The 20,377-nt window shown below is 38.2% G+C and overlaps 4 protein-coding genes and 1 long non-coding RNA gene across 8 annotated transcripts; all 5 read right to left on the bottom strand.

The window, feature by feature from the left end:
* Positions 1–3,450: 3,450 nt before the first annotated feature.
* Positions 3,451–6,926, bottom strand: LOC121180059. The gene is made up of 12 exons (XM_041035184.1): positions 6,903–6,926; positions 5,623–5,754; positions 5,470–5,541; positions 5,275–5,334; positions 5,077–5,148; positions 4,888–4,938; positions 4,703–4,765; positions 4,549–4,578; positions 4,421–4,459; positions 4,257–4,307; positions 4,051–4,134; positions 3,451–3,895 (listed from the first exon to the last, which is right to left on the bottom strand). Exons 1-12 carry the CDS (start codon positions 6,924–6,926, stop codon positions 3,878–3,880), a joined length of 696 nt encoding a protein of 231 aa, XP_040891118.1. The 3' UTR covers positions 3,451–3,877.
* scpp7 (secretory calcium-binding phosphoprotein 7) lies at positions 6,400–9,047 on the bottom strand. Its single transcript, XM_041036693.1, has 9 exons — positions 9,013–9,047; positions 8,825–8,889; positions 8,374–8,421; positions 8,107–8,154; positions 7,842–7,883; positions 7,549–7,608; positions 7,316–7,456; positions 6,903–6,991; positions 6,400–6,722 (listed from the first exon to the last, which is right to left on the bottom strand). Exons 2-8 carry the CDS (start codon positions 8,876–8,878, stop codon positions 6,947–6,949), a joined length of 438 nt encoding a protein of 145 aa, XP_040892627.1. The 5' UTR covers positions 8,879–8,889; positions 9,013–9,047; the 3' UTR covers positions 6,400–6,722; positions 6,903–6,946.
* A 1,278-nt stretch (positions 9,048–10,325) lies between these two features.
* LOC121180779 (DNA translocase FtsK-like) lies at positions 10,326–13,527 on the bottom strand. Of its 3 annotated transcripts, XM_041036420.1 has the most exons (7): positions 13,364–13,523; positions 12,917–13,228; positions 12,679–12,732; positions 12,078–12,224; positions 11,949–11,984; positions 11,774–11,812; positions 10,326–11,633 (listed from the first exon to the last, which is right to left on the bottom strand). In XM_041036420.1, exons 1-7 carry the CDS (start codon positions 13,415–13,417, stop codon positions 11,331–11,333), a joined length of 945 nt encoding a protein of 314 aa, XP_040892354.1. In that variant the 5' UTR covers positions 13,418–13,523; the 3' UTR covers positions 10,326–11,330. The 3 variants fall into 3 exon arrangements, with proteins under 3 accessions (XP_040892354.1, XP_040892355.1, XP_040892356.1); XM_041036421.1 differs by lacking the exon at positions 11,774–11,812 and having other exon boundaries at positions 13,364–13,527; XM_041036422.1 differs by lacking the exons at positions 11,774–11,812; positions 11,949–11,984 and having other exon boundaries at positions 13,364–13,527.
* A 799-nt stretch (positions 13,528–14,326) lies between these two features.
* LOC121180825 (anther-specific proline-rich protein APG-like) lies at positions 14,327–16,133 on the bottom strand. Of its 2 annotated transcripts, none has more exons than XM_041036484.1 (3): positions 15,917–16,133; positions 15,710–15,799; positions 14,327–15,601 (listed from the first exon to the last, which is right to left on the bottom strand). In XM_041036484.1, the coding sequence occupies exons 1-3, from the start codon at positions 15,965–15,967 to the stop codon at positions 15,371–15,373; spliced, it is 372 nt and encodes a 123-aa protein (XP_040892418.1). In that variant the 5' UTR covers positions 15,968–16,133; the 3' UTR covers positions 14,327–15,370. The 2 variants fall into 2 exon arrangements, with proteins under 2 accessions (XP_040892418.1, XP_040892419.1); XM_041036485.1 differs by having other exon boundaries at positions 15,758–15,799; positions 15,917–16,114.
* Positions 16,134–18,974: 2,841 nt separating this feature from the next.
* LOC121181129 lies at positions 18,975–19,685 on the bottom strand. Its single transcript, XR_005893988.1, has 4 exons — positions 19,628–19,685; positions 19,440–19,505; positions 19,285–19,326; positions 18,975–19,131 (listed from the first exon to the last, which is right to left on the bottom strand). It is a non-coding gene; the product is annotated as an uncharacterized LOC121181129 (long non-coding RNA).
* Between the last annotated feature and the right edge of the window lie 692 nt (positions 19,686–20,377).

The raw sequence follows: 20,377 nt of genomic DNA, 5'->3' as shown, positions 1-20,377 counted from the left end.
CAACAGCTAAAATCGAACCATGATGGAAAGAAATAAAGTTGAAATAACCCATTTTGTTGGATCGCACTGTGTTTTCTCCCTGCACTTTGTAAAGTTTGTCCAAAATCAGAGTGCACTTTTTGGGTACTATGGACATAACCAGCTTAAAAACACATCAAAGGGCATGAAGAGCACTAGAGTCTTTCTATGTGTTTCACAGTCTGAAAACTTCAAACCATTTTTTTTTTTACGTTGCTCCTCTCTGCTTTTGCATTGTTTCCATTTTTCTGTTTTCTGTCTGACTGCAAGAAAGCACTTCTGAAGTAGAGCTGTGTTTCGCTCAGTTCTTCTGTTATCACCCTCTAAACATCTTTACTGAAAAATGTTGGTCAAACAGTTTGGGATCAAAAATCACACACATGCTGTCGTCTTTCCTTTCCTTGTATCCATCCAGACCTGAAAATATATTGCTTTCACTTTCCATCATATTCTCAATCACAGTGTTTATTTCTAGAAAACTACCTTTTTGTATACTTGTCCTGGTACTTTCATAATACTATAGAAGTGTTATGTTGAGCAAAGGCCATCATACTGAGCATGTGACAAGTCAAATTAGGGCTTTTAAACCTGCTGTCAACATGTCCTCAGCTGTGGGTGATAGAAGTTATGAATTTCTGTGATCTGAAGTTCCAGGAAAGAAAACTTCTGAAGGAGAGACCACTATAGCGTGAGAGGATGGCGCCTGTGTATCTTAAGTGAAGAGATGAATGTTAAGACTTGTCGTGACAGGTTTTTGTCCCCAGGGAGTGAGGATCAGGAAGATATTTTCCCATTATGGTATTCTTTTTTTTTTTTTTTTCCTAAGACAGTTACATTTCACTGTGGGCAAATGTACTCAATCGCTGTAACCAATATTGCTACGGTACATCATAAATGTTGTATTTATGATGCAGCGTATGCAATATTTAAGACACATATACTGTAACTTTATTATATGTGCTGTGCTCTGATTGAGAAGTATAGACTTGAAACCGATACTGTGCCAGACACTTTCCAACAGCAACTGTAATTTTCTGTGTTATTTCTGTTCTATGGTACCTCTCCTTCCCTTGCCTTCTGTGCTGTGGAGTTCTACAAGTTTAAATGCATTTGCTGTTGTGAATTTCATCCCCTCTAGTGAGAAATGTAGCTAAGATTAGGTTATTTTTGATTATTATTGTTATTCACACATTCGCACCCCCATGCTTCAAGCTACTTCAAAATCCAGAGGCGTGACCACATGACATTCTTCATCCCTCCATTACAATAAACTACTGTATAATCATGCCTCAGTGGTGGGGATGACTAGTCCAGGCATAGAAACTGGCAGGTGGTGGGGTAAATGGAGTGAGTGTTCCTGCTCCTAGATCTGCTTTGAACTATCTAACCATATCTTGTGCAATGCAAGATACCTGGGCTTGGATCTCAGCTGCCACCTCTTGACAGATGTCTTGCTTCAGCTTCTGGACATTTAAAGCAGGTTGTGACTGTTGTGTCTGCCCTGCTGTGGCAGTGGGCCGCTGGTTCCAAGCCCCCCCTCCGCCATAGCGCTAGCCTCCTCCATGACATCTAAAAAAAAGTCACAGTGGGTGCAGCACAAATTAATGATTTCAGATCTCTGATCCAGGTTTGGTCAATAACATTGTCTACAGACTAGTCTCCCCCAGGGTCCTGTCAGCAGCTGAAACACAAAGAACAAAGGGTGTGTGTTTTTTTTGTTTTTTTTTTAATCACCATTAAGAAAATTTAGCCCCTGGAAAATCATATCTGATGCTTTTCCTTTTAGTCTCCTCTAAAACAAGAATATATCTTTTAGCTTCCCCTTTTTTGTGAGCTAATGGTCCTTTCTGCACAGGCAATTTGTACATGTGGAAAATCATTTTCAAATTACCTTTCCACTATTGAAAGCTCACATCTTAATTTTCACCTGGGAGTCTCTGTCCTCCCATATTGCTGGGGGAAAAAAAACATGTGCCATTACAATGGCAACTTCCCATGCTACTCTGATTTGGTTTGCTGGACATGCCTGGTGAAGACATGCCAATGAATCAACAACAGACTCCAAATGTAGATCACAATTTAATTGATTTTAAAGACCCATTTTAAGACCCTTATGCAAAGGACTGTAATAAAATGCTCTGCTCTGTACAAACAGTGACAAAACCAACACTCAATGAGGTGAACGGTAAAAACAAGTCAAACTATGAAATTTAAAAAAAGCTGGTCTATCAATTACATCAGTTAAGTCTTAACACTGTTGTTCACACACATGCACAAACTGAATGAGCACACAGTGACACAATTAAGATTTGCCTTAAACAAATACATGAAAAATACAGTAATTAAAATAGATAAAACTATGGCAACAGGATAGTGGTTAGACTAATAAAATTCTCAAACTAAGACAATGGCAGTTTAAATTGCCTGTATGCAGTGAATGTCCCGGTGTGGGCTGGGCCGAGAAACAGCAGAGTGACTACCTACTTCAGAAATTTCCCCAATTTACACAATGTGAATAAAACCAATAAAGCAAACTTCTGACCCCACAGCCAATCTAAATTTTGCCCCCCATCATGATACCACAGGTGGAACTCACACAGCCTCAGCCCTGCTCGCTCTGGAACTCGAAACACTGGCCATCTTTTTGATCAAGCGCTGACTTTTCCTTCAATCAGGGTGATGCATTGCACCTGTTATGTTGGCTCCAGCAGCTCCCCAGAAGACCAAGGACAGAGAGTGAACAAAGAGGGAGGCACTGATAAGTCATGTGACAAGTCTATGGGGTGCAAACAATACCCTTTGAGTTGTGATCCCTTACTTGATGATACCTGCTGAGCAGTGCCACTGTGAATGTTGAGAATTTTTCACAAGTTTATGGTTTATATTATGGTTTTGAGTTTCTGACTACATATGTTACAATACAGCACAATTCTTTTTTATCATGAACCACCATCCATCCATCCATACAGACAGATTCATAGAGAACTATCTTCAGATTCCTGCAACAAATGGCATGGCCCCCACAGAGACCTGGTCTCAACGTCATGGAGTCAGCCTGGATGAAATGAAGAGACAGAAGACACTGAGACAGAAGGACTGTGGCAAGTTCTCCAAGATGCTTGGAACCTACCTGCCACAGCAAATATTGATTTGATCAAGGTTTTAATCTGTTTACTGTGCTAGGGTTGTTATAAGAATTTTGCCAACAGAGAATATGAAGTAAGCCCATCTTTCAACAATGAACTTTGTGACGTAAGTTGAAACTTACTGTTACTTTTAAAGTGGGCAATTTCAAGTTATCATTTAGGGTGGCGTGAAAAACCATGAGTCAGGGGGCTGTGGGTGGGCGTGTGGGAGGCCGAGGCCTGAAGAGAATGAGTGTAAATGAAAAACCATTTGGGTGTGTGGGAGGCAACAGTGAGAGCAAAAAAATTTGCTTGAAAAAGTAAAGTTTATTTCTTAAAAGAAAATGACATTTAAAGAAAACTCTAAATTAATTAATAGCAATATGCAGCATAATTCTTAGATGTAGTAAAATGCTCCATTTCCACAATAATATTGAAGACTAATTCTGTAGTTGATAGCTGACAGAAGATATCTGCTGAAAGGTTTTACAGGTCTTAACAGGTTATTGTGAAGCTATGACTACAAAGTTAAGTTACAAAGTTACTATTGCAACAGTGTTCTTAATAAAAATGGGTTATTTTATGATCACCTTGGCATTTCACTTTAGCTTTAGTAAGAACATATGAAACAGATATTCAGTCCTAATCATTTAAGGTAATTTGTTCCAATACATGTGTCTGACTGTTGAGGAGGAAGAAACAGTTTCACCTCCTTTTCATGCCTCTCATCCACGTCACACCTTTGCTGGCATCTGCAAAGACAAAGAAGCTATTTAAAGCAAGTATTCTTGATTTCTCTCCCTACAGATGGCATTTAGTCATGTTATTTTCAGTATGTGCACTATTTTGCAGTACAAGTTTCATTAAACTTTAATAAATTTGAAGAGATATGTAATTGTATAATTACCTGGTTTACCTGCGTGGGCTGGTCCTGCTGGAGAGGTTGCAGGGGATCCTGGGATGGGAGAGGATTGGCATCAAATGATGGAATCTGAAAAATGAAAAGAAAAACACCAACTTTATGGGAGAAATGTAAACAAAGACCCACAATCAATCGACTGAATATTTTCAAAGTGCACTGAGATGACATTTTTGTTTTTTTCTTTTTCTCACATTCAGGGTTTGCTGAGGAATAGTTTGAGGAGGATATTCAAACGGGAGAACCTGTGGAAAAAAAGAAAATTAAAACCACGATTAAAATATGCTCTCACAAAGAAATGAAAACCAGTAAAGGGCATAACTGAGATTTAAAATAGATAATGTCTCATATTTTTCACCTGAGGGACGTTTGTCAAAGGCGGGATGTTTGCCATAATCTGAAACAAAAGTAAAAGCACTAATTTAGTACTGTACAGGTCACAGGTTATTTTATATTTACATCATGTATCTTGTGACATGTGTTTACCCTTTGCTGAGAGAAGTCATAGGGGTAGTACTGCAAATGTAACAACACAAGAACACAAAAATTTTAATACATCACCTACAAGCAGTGACTACAGCGTTTTCAGTCACAATATTGTGTGTAATCTGAATAAAAAAGGGGGAAAAAAAACACTTACGACTTCCACACTTTGTCTGCCTGGTGGCTGAGGAATGGAGTATTTGATGAAACCATGATAGGGCTGCAGTAAGAGAGAAAAGAAAAAAGGAAAATTGTTGGGTGATGTTTTATCCCCTTTTTTTTTTTTTTTTTTTTTTTTTTTTTTTAAGAGAACATGGTTCTGAAAAATGTGTGTTTACTTACCTGGCCACCATTTGGTCCACCTACACCAGCAGGAAATCTGTGGGGGTAAATCTTCAAAACACAAATATGTGTAAGTGTACTGTTGTACTGTAAGCACAATAAGTAATTACAACAAGAGCAACTTTTCATATAAACTACACCTAAGAGGCAGCACAGCCTGCACATGGAGTATGAAAGAGTGTGACATACTAGTTCCACACTGTAAGCGCCAGGGATTCCAGTTTGTGGGAGAGGCTGACCAGCTGTGAAAGGATTTTTCACCTGAAAGGACATAAAATCATCAAAATGGTCAGAGAATAGTTGAGTCCACTTGGAAATTTTTGCACAGTAGAAACAACAATTTTTGACACAGTTGTTTAACAGCTCACAATGTATGTGCATGATTACCTGTGGGGGTGGTACCTGTGGTCTGGATCCTGTGTAATGAGTTAGGTAATGAAAGGCTGACTGAAAATAAAAACACAAGCAGAAACAGACAATGAAAATTTAAATAATAGTCAAATCAAACAGAACTTTGCCTGAAATGAGAGAATAAAGTTCCCGCTGTGAGAGAAAAAGCTTTGTCTATTTTTTCAAACATACTGGTGCAGCTGAGGCTGTGCTTGCCAGACAGAGGCAGAGGATGGCCAGTCTCATTTTTGCAGTGTCAAAGTCCTATAGACATAAAATCCATCATTACAAATCATCCGGTTTATACGTATTAAAAGAGCCTCCAATAACTTATGTTCAACTCACCTTCTGCAAACACGACAAAAACAATACACCACTGGAGAGACTGACGAATGCTGGAGGTGATGCCAGTTGTATCTTCCACAGAGTTTCTTTGGCTTTTATAGGATGCCAGCTCACCTGAGAGCCAATCACAGCCTATGGGAGTGATGTTACCCAATGAGTAGGTACAGTACAGGTGTCTAGTCTTCAGCTTTACTAAATGACCAGTGGTCAAATCCACTTTCTGTGTAATAGCAGACTGTTTGATTACACTGTCTAGAGTACAGAACACCTTCACTCTGCTTGCTCCTCATTTTGCCATCACAACAGTTTTATTAACTCTGCACTACTGCAGTGCTGAGGCATAAAAATCTGAAATGGCAACATCACACCTAATACTAATATAAAAACATAATGAAGTGTAATGATCTTTATTTTCTAGTTGCTTGAATTTTCATCGTGTTTCTAATTAATGACAGCAACCGAGCTGAAAGAATCCAAGCCAAGTAACTGAGGATAACAGTAATAAAGGTGTACACAGAGGAGATAATTAGAAACTATTCACATGTTTAAACAGTATGAAAACTGAATAAAACTTCCTTCATGTATGAGACAGTATGGTCTTCAAATCTTACTGGATGTGTGTTTGTTTGGTTGTGACTATTGAACTTGTGCAGAATGAGTCCAAAAGCTACAAATGTTCATTACAAAATGTGAAATGTAATTAGAGATTTCATTTTGATGACACTGTTATATAGTTATTTGAAGAAAAGAACCAGAGAATGAATCAGGTATTTTTATTTTGTTATAAAGCATAGAGACAGGAAAATTCAATTGAAGAAACTTGTTGCTTGTTCTTATCTCCTATCCCGGAGAAGAGGGAGTAAACTTAGATAACCAGGGATGAAAAACAGTTGTTGCATATAACCATTTTTTTGTTTTTTTGATCACAAGACTTGCACTTTTTGCCTTCTTTTCCATAGGAAAGCATTGCACCAATTTTTTTGTAAAATAGCAGTTGCACAGCACCCTTTTCTTTTCAAAGGCATGACATCACATTTTTCATACTTTGGGAAACTGCAGTGTTGGCTCGTCATCTTTCACTCTGGTAAGCTGTGAGTCACCTAAAGTGGGAAGAGAGGCAAATACATCTTAACTGTTCTTGTGATGACAAAACTTTCATTTTTTTTTCACCCAGGAATACAAAGAAATTTTGTTAAAATGTAAAAGTCTAAATTATGCAGGAGTAGAGCACACTCTGTGTGCTAAATGTATGTCAATGTGTATTTTGTGTATTTGTGTACCTGTGTACGCACAAATGTGCACATTCTGCTGACTCTGATTTTTTTTAGTCATCGTCATCATCATCATCATCACCGCTGGGTTTGGCAGGCTGAAATGACAGAGGTTTCTGATGAGCCAATCAGGAGTGAGGACAGCTTCTCACATGTTTACTGATGAGTTGATGTTTCTCAACGCCTCAGCAGAAAAAAACTTGGAAGACTGTTTCTCTGATGCAACCCTCATTTCTTAGAATGAACCCGTTGCCCTCAACTCCAACTCAATCTCAGTTTCCTACCTGCTGCAGTAATTTTAGGCTATTATTTTACTTTCAAATTAGTCTAACCATTTAAATGGTTGACAGCTGAATGTGACCAAATCCTACTGGTTCATTAAACTTTAATGGCTCAAACTGCAAATCCATAGCCATTCTTACAGAGGCACCAGCAGAAATGATAGGTTCAACGGGGGCAGCGGGGGCAGCAGGGACAGCTGGAGCAGCAGGGGCAGCGGGAGCAGCAGGGGCAACGGGAGCAGCAGCAGCAGGATCCGGCAGGTCAAAACCAAAAGGGTAGAACTGGAAGAAGAGATGAGAAAGAAAAGAGATCATTAGCTCAATAAAATCTCACGTGAGTTCTGTGAGAAAGAATAAAATCTACAGACACTTACCACCTCCTTGGTCTCTCTGCCGTTTGGCTCGGGGATTTCTTGCTTGATGAAACCACGGACCTTTCAGTAAAAAGCCATGCAGGCACACACACGTGGTTAAAGGTGTAATGGTTCACACATTATCTAGCTTTATTGTGTGGCTTACATGAGGTCTCTAAAGCTGCTTTTTGTTGGACTGGATGATGGTAGTGTAGGCTTTCAGTGCATCTCAAATTCTTTGAACTGAGCTTTTGCAAACTATCACATTCACACACAATAGTAATGTAAATATCAAGCTGTACTGTGTCACTCACAGGTCCTCCAACAAGCTGTCTCTGGGCATCGACCGGGAGAAGCTGGAAATGAAACAGTCAAGATTATTCAGATATCTGAAAAGACAAATCTGACTAAAGATCCAAATTTTCACAATTGCATTTAATTGACTATTGTCATTATTATAACTATAAATTTTTTGCAGTCTTTTTTACAAAGCACTGCCCAAATGTTTTTACATGCACACTTGACAACCACTGTTTAATCTGTTGTGAAGTGTTAAATAGAATACAATTAAGCTCTTACAACTTCCAGAGTTCCAACAGGGGCTCCAGCAGGGATGGCCTGGGCTGCCTGTAAACATCATATTAATCCTATTAACCTTTATATGAATGTAGGTTACAACAAAAAGCAGCAAACTTTAGGTAATAAAGCCATCAACAGCTGTGGAGATTGCCATCAGTGGTTAACAGATAATAGCAGACCTGTAACTGAAAATGGGTCCTTTACTGTGGTTTCTTTGTGTGTATGTCATGGCACACACCAGTGCACCTGAGCTGCGTCTTACCGTACCTGAGCTGGAGCATGATGGATATCAAACTCCATGTACATCTCCCGCTGCTAAAAGGATTTAAAAGACAAAATACTGCAGCTTCAGTGGATTGAAGGTCAGTGAAAAAAATTATAATTTCGACTAACCTTTAGATTTTTAAATAGTATATTGTCTGCAATCAACATGGAGAAGAATTCTTTGCAATGCTCAGAAAATAAAGAGGACAATTTGAATTTGAATATATATGTAATTACATGTCCATGGCAATTAAGGAACCTCCATCTGCTGATGAAGATGCAATAATCAAAAGCCTCAAAACAGCCAGCACATTGGGCTTAAGGTTTGATTTTTCTTTTCTTTTCTTTTCTTTTTTTTTTGGTCAGTCATTTACAGCACTGAATATTGTGGTGGGATGTGGAAGAGCAATATTTTATACATGAAATATTTAGAAATTGATGATATTTTTCTTACAGGTGCACAGAGAGCCATCCCAAGGATGCAAGCAGCAAGGAGGATGAATTTCATTTTGAAATAAGCTGTCAAAGAAAGGGTTTTTTTTTGTTATTGTTCTCAACAGCATTCACTCCAACAGCTTGAAACAGGTCATTGCATTATGTTTTATTTAAGAAATGTCATATGATATTAGTTGTCTACATTACCTTTCCTTTCTGGCAGCACACGAGTACTGAAGGATTGCTGAGGAGGGGTGTGATTTGTGGAGAGAGACCTACTCCTATTTATTTGCTGGGAAAACAAAGGACGAGCAAACCTTTGACAGGTATTGGTGATGAGCCAAGTATTTTCATTTTTTTACGATTACAACATTGGCAGCTATCTTTCCATGAGAAGTCTCGCAATACATTTCTTGGCTTGAAACACACATTAATCATATTTGATCCCTCCGTGATGTGTTTTATCAAGTGGCCCCTTGCAACATCTTTTACACTCAGAGAGGTCAACAGGTTCGCATATAAACTGGAATCCAATTCGGGGAATGGATATTTAACATTATATCTGTGGTAGATCATTCTAAAATATCACATCTCATCACAGAGCTCTTGCAGAACTTTGTAACAGGCAATGCACTGTATTAGAGCTGATGATAATTTGATGATGAATGCTATGATTGTATTACAGTGCTTCCACTTCTGCATTGCTTCACAACATGTGTCAAGTCTGTTAATTTGGACTCATTTGGACTCTGTCATACGCCATTTTGTTATATTTAGACTGATTTAATGGCTGTACTGGAACAGTGAATTAGTGACAGAAAAATAAAAAATGAAAATACACCACTCAAACACTCACTGTATCTGAGCCGGTGGGGACACTTAAGTGCTGCACTTGCGCCAAAATCCATTAACTGGGAAGAAAACGTCTCAACTTGATGATTAGACAACCGCTGTGTCCACTCCCCTGACATTATGGTGTTATTGGGTGGAGAAAAAAAAGCACTTGTGTAAGCACCATCGGTGGCAGTTGAGTAAATTTAAAATTCTCATACAGGTGAAGTTATTTCAGGTTCACACATAAAGCATTTGAGAAAACAACATCAGGTTCATGAAACACAATTAAATTTTAAAGACTAATGAAGGACAATGTGCATTTTACATAGCGAAGAACGCTGTAGGGCTGTTTCTAATGTGTCTCACTGTATGAACACGATCAGGGTGTTGCCGAGAAAAATCAGGTGCAGCAAAGAAAGTCAAAGACACAGTGCCAAATTAATGGCATGTAGGTTACATGAAACTAAATCTGTTAAACTTTGTCTAATTACAAAAGCATTGATAATTATCATCTGACTCAGCAGTTCTTCTCAGCATATGGAGCATTTGCTCAACTTCTTCTTTTTTTTTTTTTTTTTTTTTTTTTTTTAAACAGCCAAAGTTAGAGATTAGCTAGTGAACATAATGGAGTATTTGTCACAACAGAGCAAGGACTTGGACCCAAATGCACGACTCCACAGACAAAATCAAAAGCAATAACGTTTATTCTTACAAAGTAGCAAAATAAGAGTCACCCTTAAAGGGGAAAAGGGCACAAAAAAACAAAAGTACAAAACACAAAATCAATCTAGCAAAATAGAACAAGGAGCAAAAACCAAACAAGAAATAAAGTAACAAATAAATACAGAACCTGACTTGAGTTTACAATGATGAGAGATAAGACTAGTTCACTGGACGAGAGACAAGACAAACTGGCACCAAACAAAGGGAGATGCAGACAATATATAGACACAAGATAATGGGAAACAAGTGACAATAATTAGGGCGGGGCAGACAATCACAAATGGCGGGAAACAAGACAAAGACAGGAAGTAGAACAAGACAAGATACACAAGGGCCAACTCTTCAAAATAAAACAGGAACTACTAATAAAACTTGACCAAACAAACTAAAAATGAGTCCACAAAGGTCCAAGAGTCCACAAAAGGGTTCAAAACAAAACAAAAGGACTAGTCATGACAGTATTTAGCAGTTAAAGAACCAGCTTTTTGCTTCAAGAGTTGGTGGAAACCAAAACAGAGTAAAATGAGAGTAAACGTTAGATGTACTTTCATCAGGTGCCCAGAAACCTGACTCCTAACTGATCCTACTGTTACTCTGTGTTTGGGGGACACGTAGCATGTTCATCACATCAGCTTTAAAGGTGATGCAAGTGTTGCTGACAGCTCCTCTCTGCTGCACCCAAGAAGCCAAAAAAATTAGTTAATGCTGATTTAAAAGAACACATTTAAACTAAAATACAAAAACAAAGAATACACGGCTTTAAAAGGGGGGAACAGTTCATGTTTCATCTACCAATTTTTATTATTATATATTGTATAAAAAAAGGAAAGACAATGAAAGTAAGAAAACAAACTGTCCATAGTTAGCAAAATACTATGATTAAACACAAGAAACTTCATTGTTAGTTTTAATCAGAAACATGTTTTATCTTCTCTCTTTCTGTGTTATCTCTGCTGATAGCTGAAGCCTCAGACAAGGTTTCCCTGTGTGGGTTGAAGTGCAGGTTGAACAGGCGTTTGGACAGTGACCACCTCCTGTGCTGCTCTCTCCAAAGCTGCAGGGACACAGTTAGTGTTGGGCTGAGGTCCAGTGCTGGCCAGCCCCTGGGCCTGTGGGACTCCAGATGACGAGGTCACCACAGTTGGCACGACGCCTGCCTGTCCTACGTTGGTGAGCCCAGCGGCCTGGCTTACGGTTTGAACAGCTCCCGTAGGCAGGTTTGTAAGCACAGTGGGCACATAGGCACCCAGCTGGCTCATTTTAGCTGCCATCTGAAACAGAGAAGACATGGTGCAGTAAGCGGAAAGGGAGGGAGGACAGTTGGATCAACAATAGGATCAGTGAGTTCACGGAGCAGATTGTTTGAACAAGCTAAGGGAGATAGATAAAAATCTTGGCTGCATTAATGTACCTGAAGCTCTTCTGAGCTGAGACTGCCAAGAGGAGAGCTCTAGTAAAGAATGACGCAACACGTTAAAAAAAAAATTAATAAATAAAATAAAATACATATATATCAGAAAGAAAACTGTGAAACTTCAAAGACCATTGATTAGGTTAATATCCAAGTTTGAGTATTTTGCATTTACCATGGGCTGCTGTAGCATGTATACAATTTGGGGAGCCTGTGGATGAAAATTAGACTGATCATAATGCAAGTATGAGCAAGTATGAGCTCCACTGTCAGATTTAGCTTTATAAAGGTACACAAGAGATACCTGTTGTTGCTGAACTGGCTGAGGAGCAGCTGCAGCTGCAGCTTCAGCGGGCGTTTCTGCAGGTAAGACTGGGCTGTTTGGAGGTTGATTAGCTGGTGTTTGTGGGAGAGGTGCTTCAAGGGTCGTTGGGAATCCATATGGGGAGAACTGCATGGAGAGAAACATGACATTTACATTTTAATTTTTGTCAAAGATTTCTGCAATGAGATAAGACAAAAATGCAACTCTAACCATCTCCTACACCAAACACCAGTCAATTAAGTACAAAGGATTGCAATTACAACATCACCTCAGTTTCCATCTCAGAGTCATAAATCAACTTGTGGCAAAGTACAGATGTCTTTATTTCCACAACACTGCCTGTTATGAAAGAGTTTCAGTTTTCCTATATGGTACTTGTTGACAGTGCACGTGAGAGGAAAAAAAAATCCTGCACTACACTGTAGAAATATGTTAAACACCCCCACCCCCAGCCCCCCAAGGTTAAATCTTTCAAGCTGGATTGTGGTTGGAAAATATTTTTGTTTCTACAGTCTATAGTACAGCGCAGTATGGATAGTGAGAGATCAGTCACACACTGTGTCTCTTAATAATACATTACCTGATTTCTGTGTGGTAATGAAAACAGAGGGAAGTATCCATAAGGAGGGAAAATCTGAAAAAAAAAAAAACAGCAACAGCATCAACAAACTCAAAATTAGCTTTAATTTTTTATTGCTGTAAACAAGAAAATAACAATTGATAAATAAAAAAGGGCTATATATATACATATATATATATATATATATTTTTTTTTTTTTTTTTTTAGATTTTTTTTTTTTTGTTTCTTTATGTCCTACCAGAGGCTGCTGTGGGAGTGCTGGCTGGTTAGCAGGCTGAGATCCACGGATGCTCGGCTGTAGGGGGATGATCATCAGATTGTCCCCTAGTGGAGACCAGATGTAGTGTTGCGGTGAAGGAACAAGCTGGGGTCCACCCTGGGGACCCAGCTGCTGCGGGACCCCAGGCTGTGGTTGATTCACGCTAGGGGAAAGCGGTGCTAGAGTGTGAGATTCAGGTTTCTGGTTTGTTGCTTCAATAGGCTGAACTTGAGCTTGAGCTTGAGTGGTTCCTCGTTGTGACAGCAGGGGAGGAAGGACGTTAGGATGGACCTGCAAACATAAAAGAAAAATCCCAAAATGACCATTGTCACAGCAGATCTCACACACTGAGTTAAATTTCAACTCAATGTAGAGAAATTATAAATGTTAAACAGAAAAATACTGAAAAAATGTGAGTGTACTTACTGGTACTGCAGACACTAATATGGTGAAACATGACAATAGGATCAAAGTAATCATTTCCAAAAAGAAAAAAAAAAGTATTGCTTTGAATTGGTTTCCACAAGATCAATGAAAGCTGTCAAGGAATGCAGTAAATTCAATGAAGCTGCATGGAAGGGAACATTGACTTATGCCCTGCTCACAGCATGAAACAACCAATCACAAGACAGAAAAAACACAGACAAATTCAACCTCTTCTTTTTGTGTGAATGAAGCAGTGACGTCAAAACCAAAGAAAATCCACTGAATTCTCTAAACTGCCTGTTTTCCCTCAATTATGATGCTGTAATGTCTACAGAAACGAACAAACAAAACACATAAGAACCCAGGACTTGTGGTTTTCCTGTTACTCAGAACACCTGTGGGTGCGGCTGATGTGTCAAGAGTCTCACTGCTGCAATTATGGTCAAACCAAATGTGCGTGATGTGCAACTAAACTGAGAAAGAAGAATGAAGAGAAGATGAATAAGGAAAGCAGGAATAAGATTTCAGTCACAGACCTTCATCAGGTATTAAGTTCACAATATAAAATAACAGTGGTGTAAAAATAGGCACGCAAAAATCAAAGGAGATGCGAAAAGAATGTGTTTTGTTTTTTTAAGGTTCTAAATTTCCAGCTGAAATCTCCAGTGATGAGAGAACCTGGTTTTGCACACACAAAAAAATTAAAATTATCATTGTAACTGGGATGGGATATAACCTCCACACATGTCCAAAAGATTCAACAACTCTTGTATTAATATTAATATTAATATTAATATTAATATTACTTCTACTTCTTATTAATGTAATACTCTTTGCAGCAAGGCCTGACATTGACATTGCTAACATGTATTGGTCATGTTGTCTTCAAACAGACAGATCCCACCATCATCCGAGATAAAAATACATTTTACCACAAAAATGTTACCTCCACAAAGATCATTCAACTTAGAATTTATTTTTCAAAAAGCCTCATACTTTCATCATCAATACTAATTAATTATTACAAATAACATGCAAAAACACTGTTCAGTACATGATTCAAAAGTATTTGCCTGCACCAGCCTATGCCTGATGTTTGGCAGGTTGACATTTTACTTAATAAAGTTTTCAAGTTAAATTGACATTGACAAACAAACTTGCAACAAACGTGGAAATAATATTACATTCATGAGTAATTGAGCACAGACATGACACACGAAAGAACTGGGATTAAGTTGTATATTAAAATGTATATGTATGTATATTAGTGAGAATGAGATTGCAGTGGTACATGTTTTTGACAAAGCTTTTGTGAATAAATGCATAGTCGACAGTGCAGCTCAGTGAATGAACATATTGGTCAAGAGGCTGAGTCATGATAAAAAATACAGTCCGAGAGACTTCACTGATGAAGCAGAGAGCTGGTATTACAGGCTCAGCGCTCATCCCTCTCTTAAGCTATGTTGATCCAGGGATGGTGAAGTGTGTGCCCACTGAGTGGATATTACAGCGGTGTGTCGTCAGCATTCTCCCACGGGCGTCTCCAAGACACAACCTTCTACAAAACTCATAATCACACCTTGACCAAATGCCTATCTCTATTTTATATCTTCCAAATCACAACATTTCAGTACATTCTTTACATTTTCTTAGGGACTGTGGTATGATTTGATGTGAAAAAGAGTTAAACAAGACATTGTGCTGAGAAAATTATATTTAAAGTGACAAGCATGAAAGTGGTTAACAGAGGGATACATAAGAATATGGAAAAGCTGCTGAACCAATACTGAAATGTAAAGACTTGCAAACAAATACATCTGTATTTTTGTAAAAGACAATAAAATCTGTTTCAAAAGTGACTTCAAAATTTAAAAAACACCTAAATCATATATAAATGCAAACATACACAGACACAGCATACATTTCTATATCACTGAGTACCCTTTCTGTTGGAGAATAAAAGTAAAGTAATTCAATCAGCTGTTCCTGCTCTCAGACCAGCACCGTTCACCCATTGTCTCCTCGTGGATTCTCGGTGGTCTGGGGAGGCTGCGTGCCTGGGTTTGGAGTTGGGCTTGGGGTTGTGGTTGTGGTTGGTTTTGGTGGTGGGATTGGAGGTGGAGGTGGGACAGGAGCAGGTGGCGGCTGCGGCCACAGACCAGGAAACAGAGGCCAGAGAGGGAAGGAAGGCCAGTGAGGAAATGGCTTGGGCCAAAGCCCTGGGTAACGATTGCCTCTCTGCAGCACAACAAAATAAAACACAATCATTTAAAAAAAAAAAAAAAAAAAAACCCAAAGTTGTCTTGCTATACACTCACTGTTGTTGATAAATGTTAGGATTCTTACCTCATCACTGTCAGACTCACTGCTAAAGTGGTGAGAATTCATTCTTACCTCATCACTATCTGAATCACTGCTGTGATAATGATGACAATTCTGTAAAAAAACACAAGAAAATACTTAGTTTTTCATATTAGCTGAAAATTATTCACAGCTCACACAAATTACACGTGGAAAGAGTATGTATTGATTTTTTTTTCTTTTTGTACTTACAGCTACAGGGGAATTGACCAAGTAGAAAATCATCAGAAGAAAAAACTTCATCTTGCACTTCAATCTGCAATTCAGATCCCTTGAAAGTTAGAGCTGCCTGCGTGCCACTGTGGAGTTCGAGTGTAAACGGCTTAATAATGAATTAAATATCAAGCTTGTGTTCTCTACCTTCACGCTGGTACCTTCGGGAAGCTCCATTAGCTTTTAAACAGCCTCCGTGTGCCCACATTAGGCTCACGCTTGAAAGGTGTGTTACTTCATCTCAGATGTGGTCGGTCTCATGGCAGCCTCCTGAGACAAAACCAAAATAGGCGTGAACACAATTTCCTTGCTCAACTAGACGGTGTATTTTTGTAACATTAAGGGCCACATCCTGTTTATAATCCTGATAGGCTTAAAGTATTTTCCGACCCAAGGTGAGCTGAATTAAACACTAAGCCCAATTTGTACAGATGATAATCACACTCACGTGTCACTTCCCTTTGTTCAAAGCATGCAGTATTTGAATTCTGAGTTAAATGCAGAACATAAACAGGCGTTGACAGGCGATGCCACAACACAGCTGCATTTAGAAAAGAATTTCAAACATTTGCCATTGAATTCAGGGAAGAATGATGTGCCATTTGAGCCATCCATTCTTGCGAAACAGTAATATCTGTTGCCCTGGAGCCACATTTTCACCTGCAAAACAATACTTGCTCAATCCTTTTGAAATACTGTAATCATCTTGTTTACTCATGGTGGACCTCATTTATGTCCTCTGGAGCAGTCATTAAATTTTACGACCTGTTGCAAGTGTAATCCAGAGATTTTTTTTTCCTCTGACTATCAAGAGATTTAAAAAGTTTTATTTCCCAATGAGGGGCAGAAGTGTGAAGACCAACACTGGTTTGAAAACTTTGATATGTACAGTATAAAGTAGAAGAGTCATAGTTCAGACTGTTTAGTATCATTAATATTACTCTAAAGTATTTGATGTAAGATTTCATGCTTCACAGTCAATCCTGTCTCCTAGACATTTTTATTTTCATTTATAACAGCAAACAGCAAAATTTAATAATGCCTGAATAATGTTTTCATGTTTATCAATGAAGAAAAGTTTTTGAATCAATCTATCTGCCAATTTGAGAAATATTAACTCAGGACATCTGTAAAAAAATATCAGAAGACCATGTGTTTCATCTCTTGTAGCAGTCTCTCATAATAACCACAACAACATCCACTCCAGCAACAAAATATCAGTTCACTGCAACAAAAGTATGATTATTGTGCCTAATGTTTAAGGTTAGGGAAAGACTGTGGTCTTGGTTAAATGCTTAAAAGGTCAGAAATGACTTGAAGATCGAGACAGGATGTGTGTATGAACTACCCTCACATCTGTGCAAAAATATGGAGCAAAATCCTACATGTGCTAAGTGTTTTTTTTTTTTTGTTTTTTGTTTGTTTTTTGTTTTATTATAGAAATTATAGCAAAAAAAAAGTGCAGGCAACATAAAGAAACACAAGGTGTATCTAAGGTTGTAACATCTCCTTTTTCATTGGAACACAATCACAACAAAAACAGTGGCTCTAACAGCTATGCAAAGACTCTCAGTAACATGCATTAAAAAAAAAAAAACTGAGCCCTTAGGGACCAAAGCAACACAGCATTGATGAGCAGTTCATAAAAATATCATTTTGGCAGCAGGTTTTATGATGTGTCGTTTCCTGACATGCTTTCAGTAACGCTAGAGGCACACAGTGTCTGACATAAAATCATAACAATAAAAAATGTATTTTCTTTACAATCATGATACACAGCCAAGCTTTGCACAAACTCACACAACTTTTAAATAATGGTGGAAATGTATAAAATCGTGCAGAAATCTTTTTTCCATATGGTGTCATTGTGTAGTATTCATGCCACAGGTCTTTTTCCAGTTATTCCAAATTCCAAATATCAATAATTACGTAGCAACTCACACAGCAAACCGATAACAATGTGCAGCCTTCCATTGTCTGTCAGGCAAACTGCCACTTTCCTTTGTATTACAACCAACAGAAAAGTCAAATTATGGTGTTTTCACCCTCGGTGTGAAATCAGGGTGAAGACGCATCACTGGAGAACACCAGAAACAGCTGCTGGCACAGTTTAAAACAGCAATGTGGTAATGCAAAGGATTTCAGGAAGTCCTCACTCTGTTACAGAGTCAAACTGGACAAGAGACTCTCAAAGCCTGAATGTTTATTTGAAGATCTTATGGATTTTCACTTTAAACCCCTGAAATGTGCCAAGAAAAACAGTGTATATCTGACTTTTATAAGCAGTGCACAGGTCTGGAGGATGACATATTCAACAAAACCTCCTATTTCATAGGGCATGTTCATGTTTTTCAGCCCACTGGGTTTCCAGACAGAATCTCACAGGGTCTGACACATACCTGTGCTGTTACTGTGACATGGCACATTTGTGATTTTTTTTTTTTTTTTTTTTTTCTTGCAGTTGGGTTGCTATGGCAATTGTTGTCTGTACTTGAACTCTGTGTGCAGGGAAAATGGAATTCACTATTTGGCTCAAGACTGATACACTGTGTACAGAAATGTACAGATAATCTTTTACAATGTGGGCATGTACAGACTCTGTGGATGTTTACTTTTTGCCAAAGACAAGAAACACATTGGAAATAAAATGCTCTATAAATGATGATCAGTGAACAGGTTCTCCCCGATACGCTGCCCCTGCCTGTGTGGTGCCAGAATATTTGCTTGCTGGTGGTGTAGTCATAGATAACCAAAATATATCCACTGTGATTTTCCCAAAAGCAAAGAAATTAAATAAATGTTGAAAATATTCATACTGATTGTTAAAACATTCATGTGGAAAATTATAAGTAAATTTTAATTTTGGTATTTAAACCTCAGAGAGCGTGTTTTCATAAAAGGTTTTGTGTCCATACCAGACAGCAAGTGTATGTTTATACTGCAATGTCACACCACCACAGCACATTTCACGTGAACACATCAGCGATTAGATTTTCAGACTGAGGCACTTGGAAAATAAAGAGCAGGATGAAATGAGTTGCATTTTAAATGTTCTTTATTGCTTTCATTTGCGTTAAACCAGTAGGTTATTTATTCAAAACACGATCCCATCATGTTCTAAGGAGCCCCGCAAGCTGCAGCAGCTGAATAAGCTGGGTGATCGACATGTTGTTGGTGATCATAGGGCGGCGATACTGTTGGAAAAAACAAGTGAAAAAAGAAAATGAGCGGTTCATTACAATATATTTCTATCTCAACTCTGTTTCTCAGTAGCTGGTTGAAAAATGTAAAATTGAATTAATGAAAATGTTTTGATTTTTGTAATTACACACATAGTAAACACTGACCTCTTCACTTGAGCGCTTCTCAATCACATGGGCTGGTTTAGCCTTTACAAGTAAGCAAAACATTTTGGTAAATCAGTGCTACAAGCAAGCAGTCAGATTTCCACACTGTGTCCTTGTTGTAAATTGTGGTCGAGTACAGAAAGGTCGTGCCTTACCAAAGAGATGGAGACCAGCATCATGATGACAACAAGAGCAACAATCGTCACTCTGAAAGCCTGCATCTACAAAGAGACAAACAAAACAACTTGTCACATGAAAATTACTGAAAATTACCGCTGCAGCCAAAATGCAAAGATCTCATCAGCATGTTCCTTTCATTACTACACGTATAATTCATCCTTACCTTTCTGAATATTTGCCTCTTTCAATTTATTGTAAACAAAAAGTGCTGTGATATTCACTGTTAGTGTAGAACCAATATTCAGTCTGATATATATAGTGTCTGTCAGCCAATCACAGATGACATGAAACCACCTCAAATGTTTTGCAATGTGATAATGTCATTAAAAACAAACAAGTGGCCAAACATTTCTTTGAAACACACGTGCCATCAAATAATTAAAAGCATTACTGCATGTTTGTTTTCTCTGCTGGTTACATGCATTGATTTATAAATCATTTAGACAACTACAACTCTGACAAATACCCTGTGCATTAGAGAAAAGGAGTGGGTTGTGGTTCCCAGTAGTCAACTGCCAGACTGATTTAATGACGTACAAATTTAAACAGACTGGATATCCAGCATGCAGACGACATTTATTAGCACTTGCTACAGTAAGCATAGCTCAAATATGTACACACACACACACACACACACACACAGTATTAAACTATGACATGAAAGAGATAAATTATTATTAGTATTAGTAGTAGTAGTAGTAGTAGTAGTAGTAGTAGTAGTAGTAGTAGTAGTATTGTCATGATTGTTGCGGGAGTGTTTGTTATACAAAAAATGACAATAATAACTAAATGGTAGTAACTGTATTCATAATGTGTCATTGATGGTTGGGGTGTCAATGCTTCAAAATATATATACATACACTGGTTTATTTATTCATTTGTTGCTTTATGTGTGGTTCGTCTTCTTTCAGCA

This window comes from Toxotes jaculatrix, chromosome 4 (assembly GCF_017976425.1).
Source record: "Toxotes jaculatrix isolate fToxJac2 chromosome 4, fToxJac2.pri, whole genome shotgun sequence".
NCBI lineage: Eukaryota > Metazoa > Chordata > Actinopteri > Toxotidae > Toxotes > Toxotes jaculatrix.
This window is presented reverse-complemented; position numbering and strand designations above follow the sequence as displayed.

Excerpts from the sequence above, each read along its gene's own strand:
- LOC121180059 (XM_041035184.1), bottom strand. The coding sequence starts at position 6,926 with ATGTGCACATTTGTGCGTACACAG. Across the intron at positions 5,149-5,274 it reads CACAGGTACCACCCCCACAG|GTGAAAAATCCTTTCACAGC; the intron begins GTAATCATGCAC and ends ATGTCCTTTCAG. Across the intron at positions 4,766-4,887 it reads GTGGACCAAATGGTGGCCAG|CCCTATCATGGTTTCATCAA; the intron begins GTAAGTAAACAC and ends CTCTTACTGCAG.
- scpp7 (XM_041036693.1), bottom strand. The coding sequence starts at position 8,878 with ATGAAATTCATCCTCCTTGCTGCTTGCATCCTTGGGATGGCTCTCTGT. Across the intron at positions 7,609-7,841 it reads GACAGCTTGTTGGAGGACCT|GTCCGTGGTTTCATCAAGCA; the intron begins GTGAGTGACACA and ends TTTTACTGAAAG. Across the intron at positions 7,457-7,548 it reads GCAGAGAGACCAAGGAGGTG|TTCTACCCTTTTGGTTTTGA; the intron begins GTAAGTGTCTGT and ends CTCTTCTTCCAG.
- LOC121180779 (XM_041036420.1), bottom strand. The coding sequence starts at position 13,417 with ATGATTACTTTGATCCTATTGTCATGTTTCACCATATTAGTGTCTGCA. Across the intron at positions 12,733-12,916 it reads CACTCCCACAGCAGCCTCTG|ATTTTCCCTCCTTATGGATA; the intron begins GTAGGACATAAA and ends TTTTTTTTTCAG. Across the intron at positions 11,985-12,077 it reads AGCCAGTTCAGCAACAACAG|GCTCCCCAAATTGTATACAT; the intron begins GTATCTCTTGTG and ends TTTCATCCACAG.
- LOC121180825 (XM_041036484.1), bottom strand. The coding sequence starts at position 15,967 with ATGAAGTTTTTTCTTCTGATGATTTTCTACTTGGTCAATTCCCCTGTA. Across the intron at positions 15,800-15,916 it reads TGGTCAATTCCCCTGTAGCT|AATTGTCATCATTATCACAG; the intron begins GTAAGTACAAAA and ends GTTTTTTTACAG. Across the intron at positions 15,602-15,709 it reads GTGAGTCTGACAGTGATGAG|AGAGGCAATCGTTACCCAGG; the intron begins GTAAGAATCCTA and ends GTTGTGCTGCAG.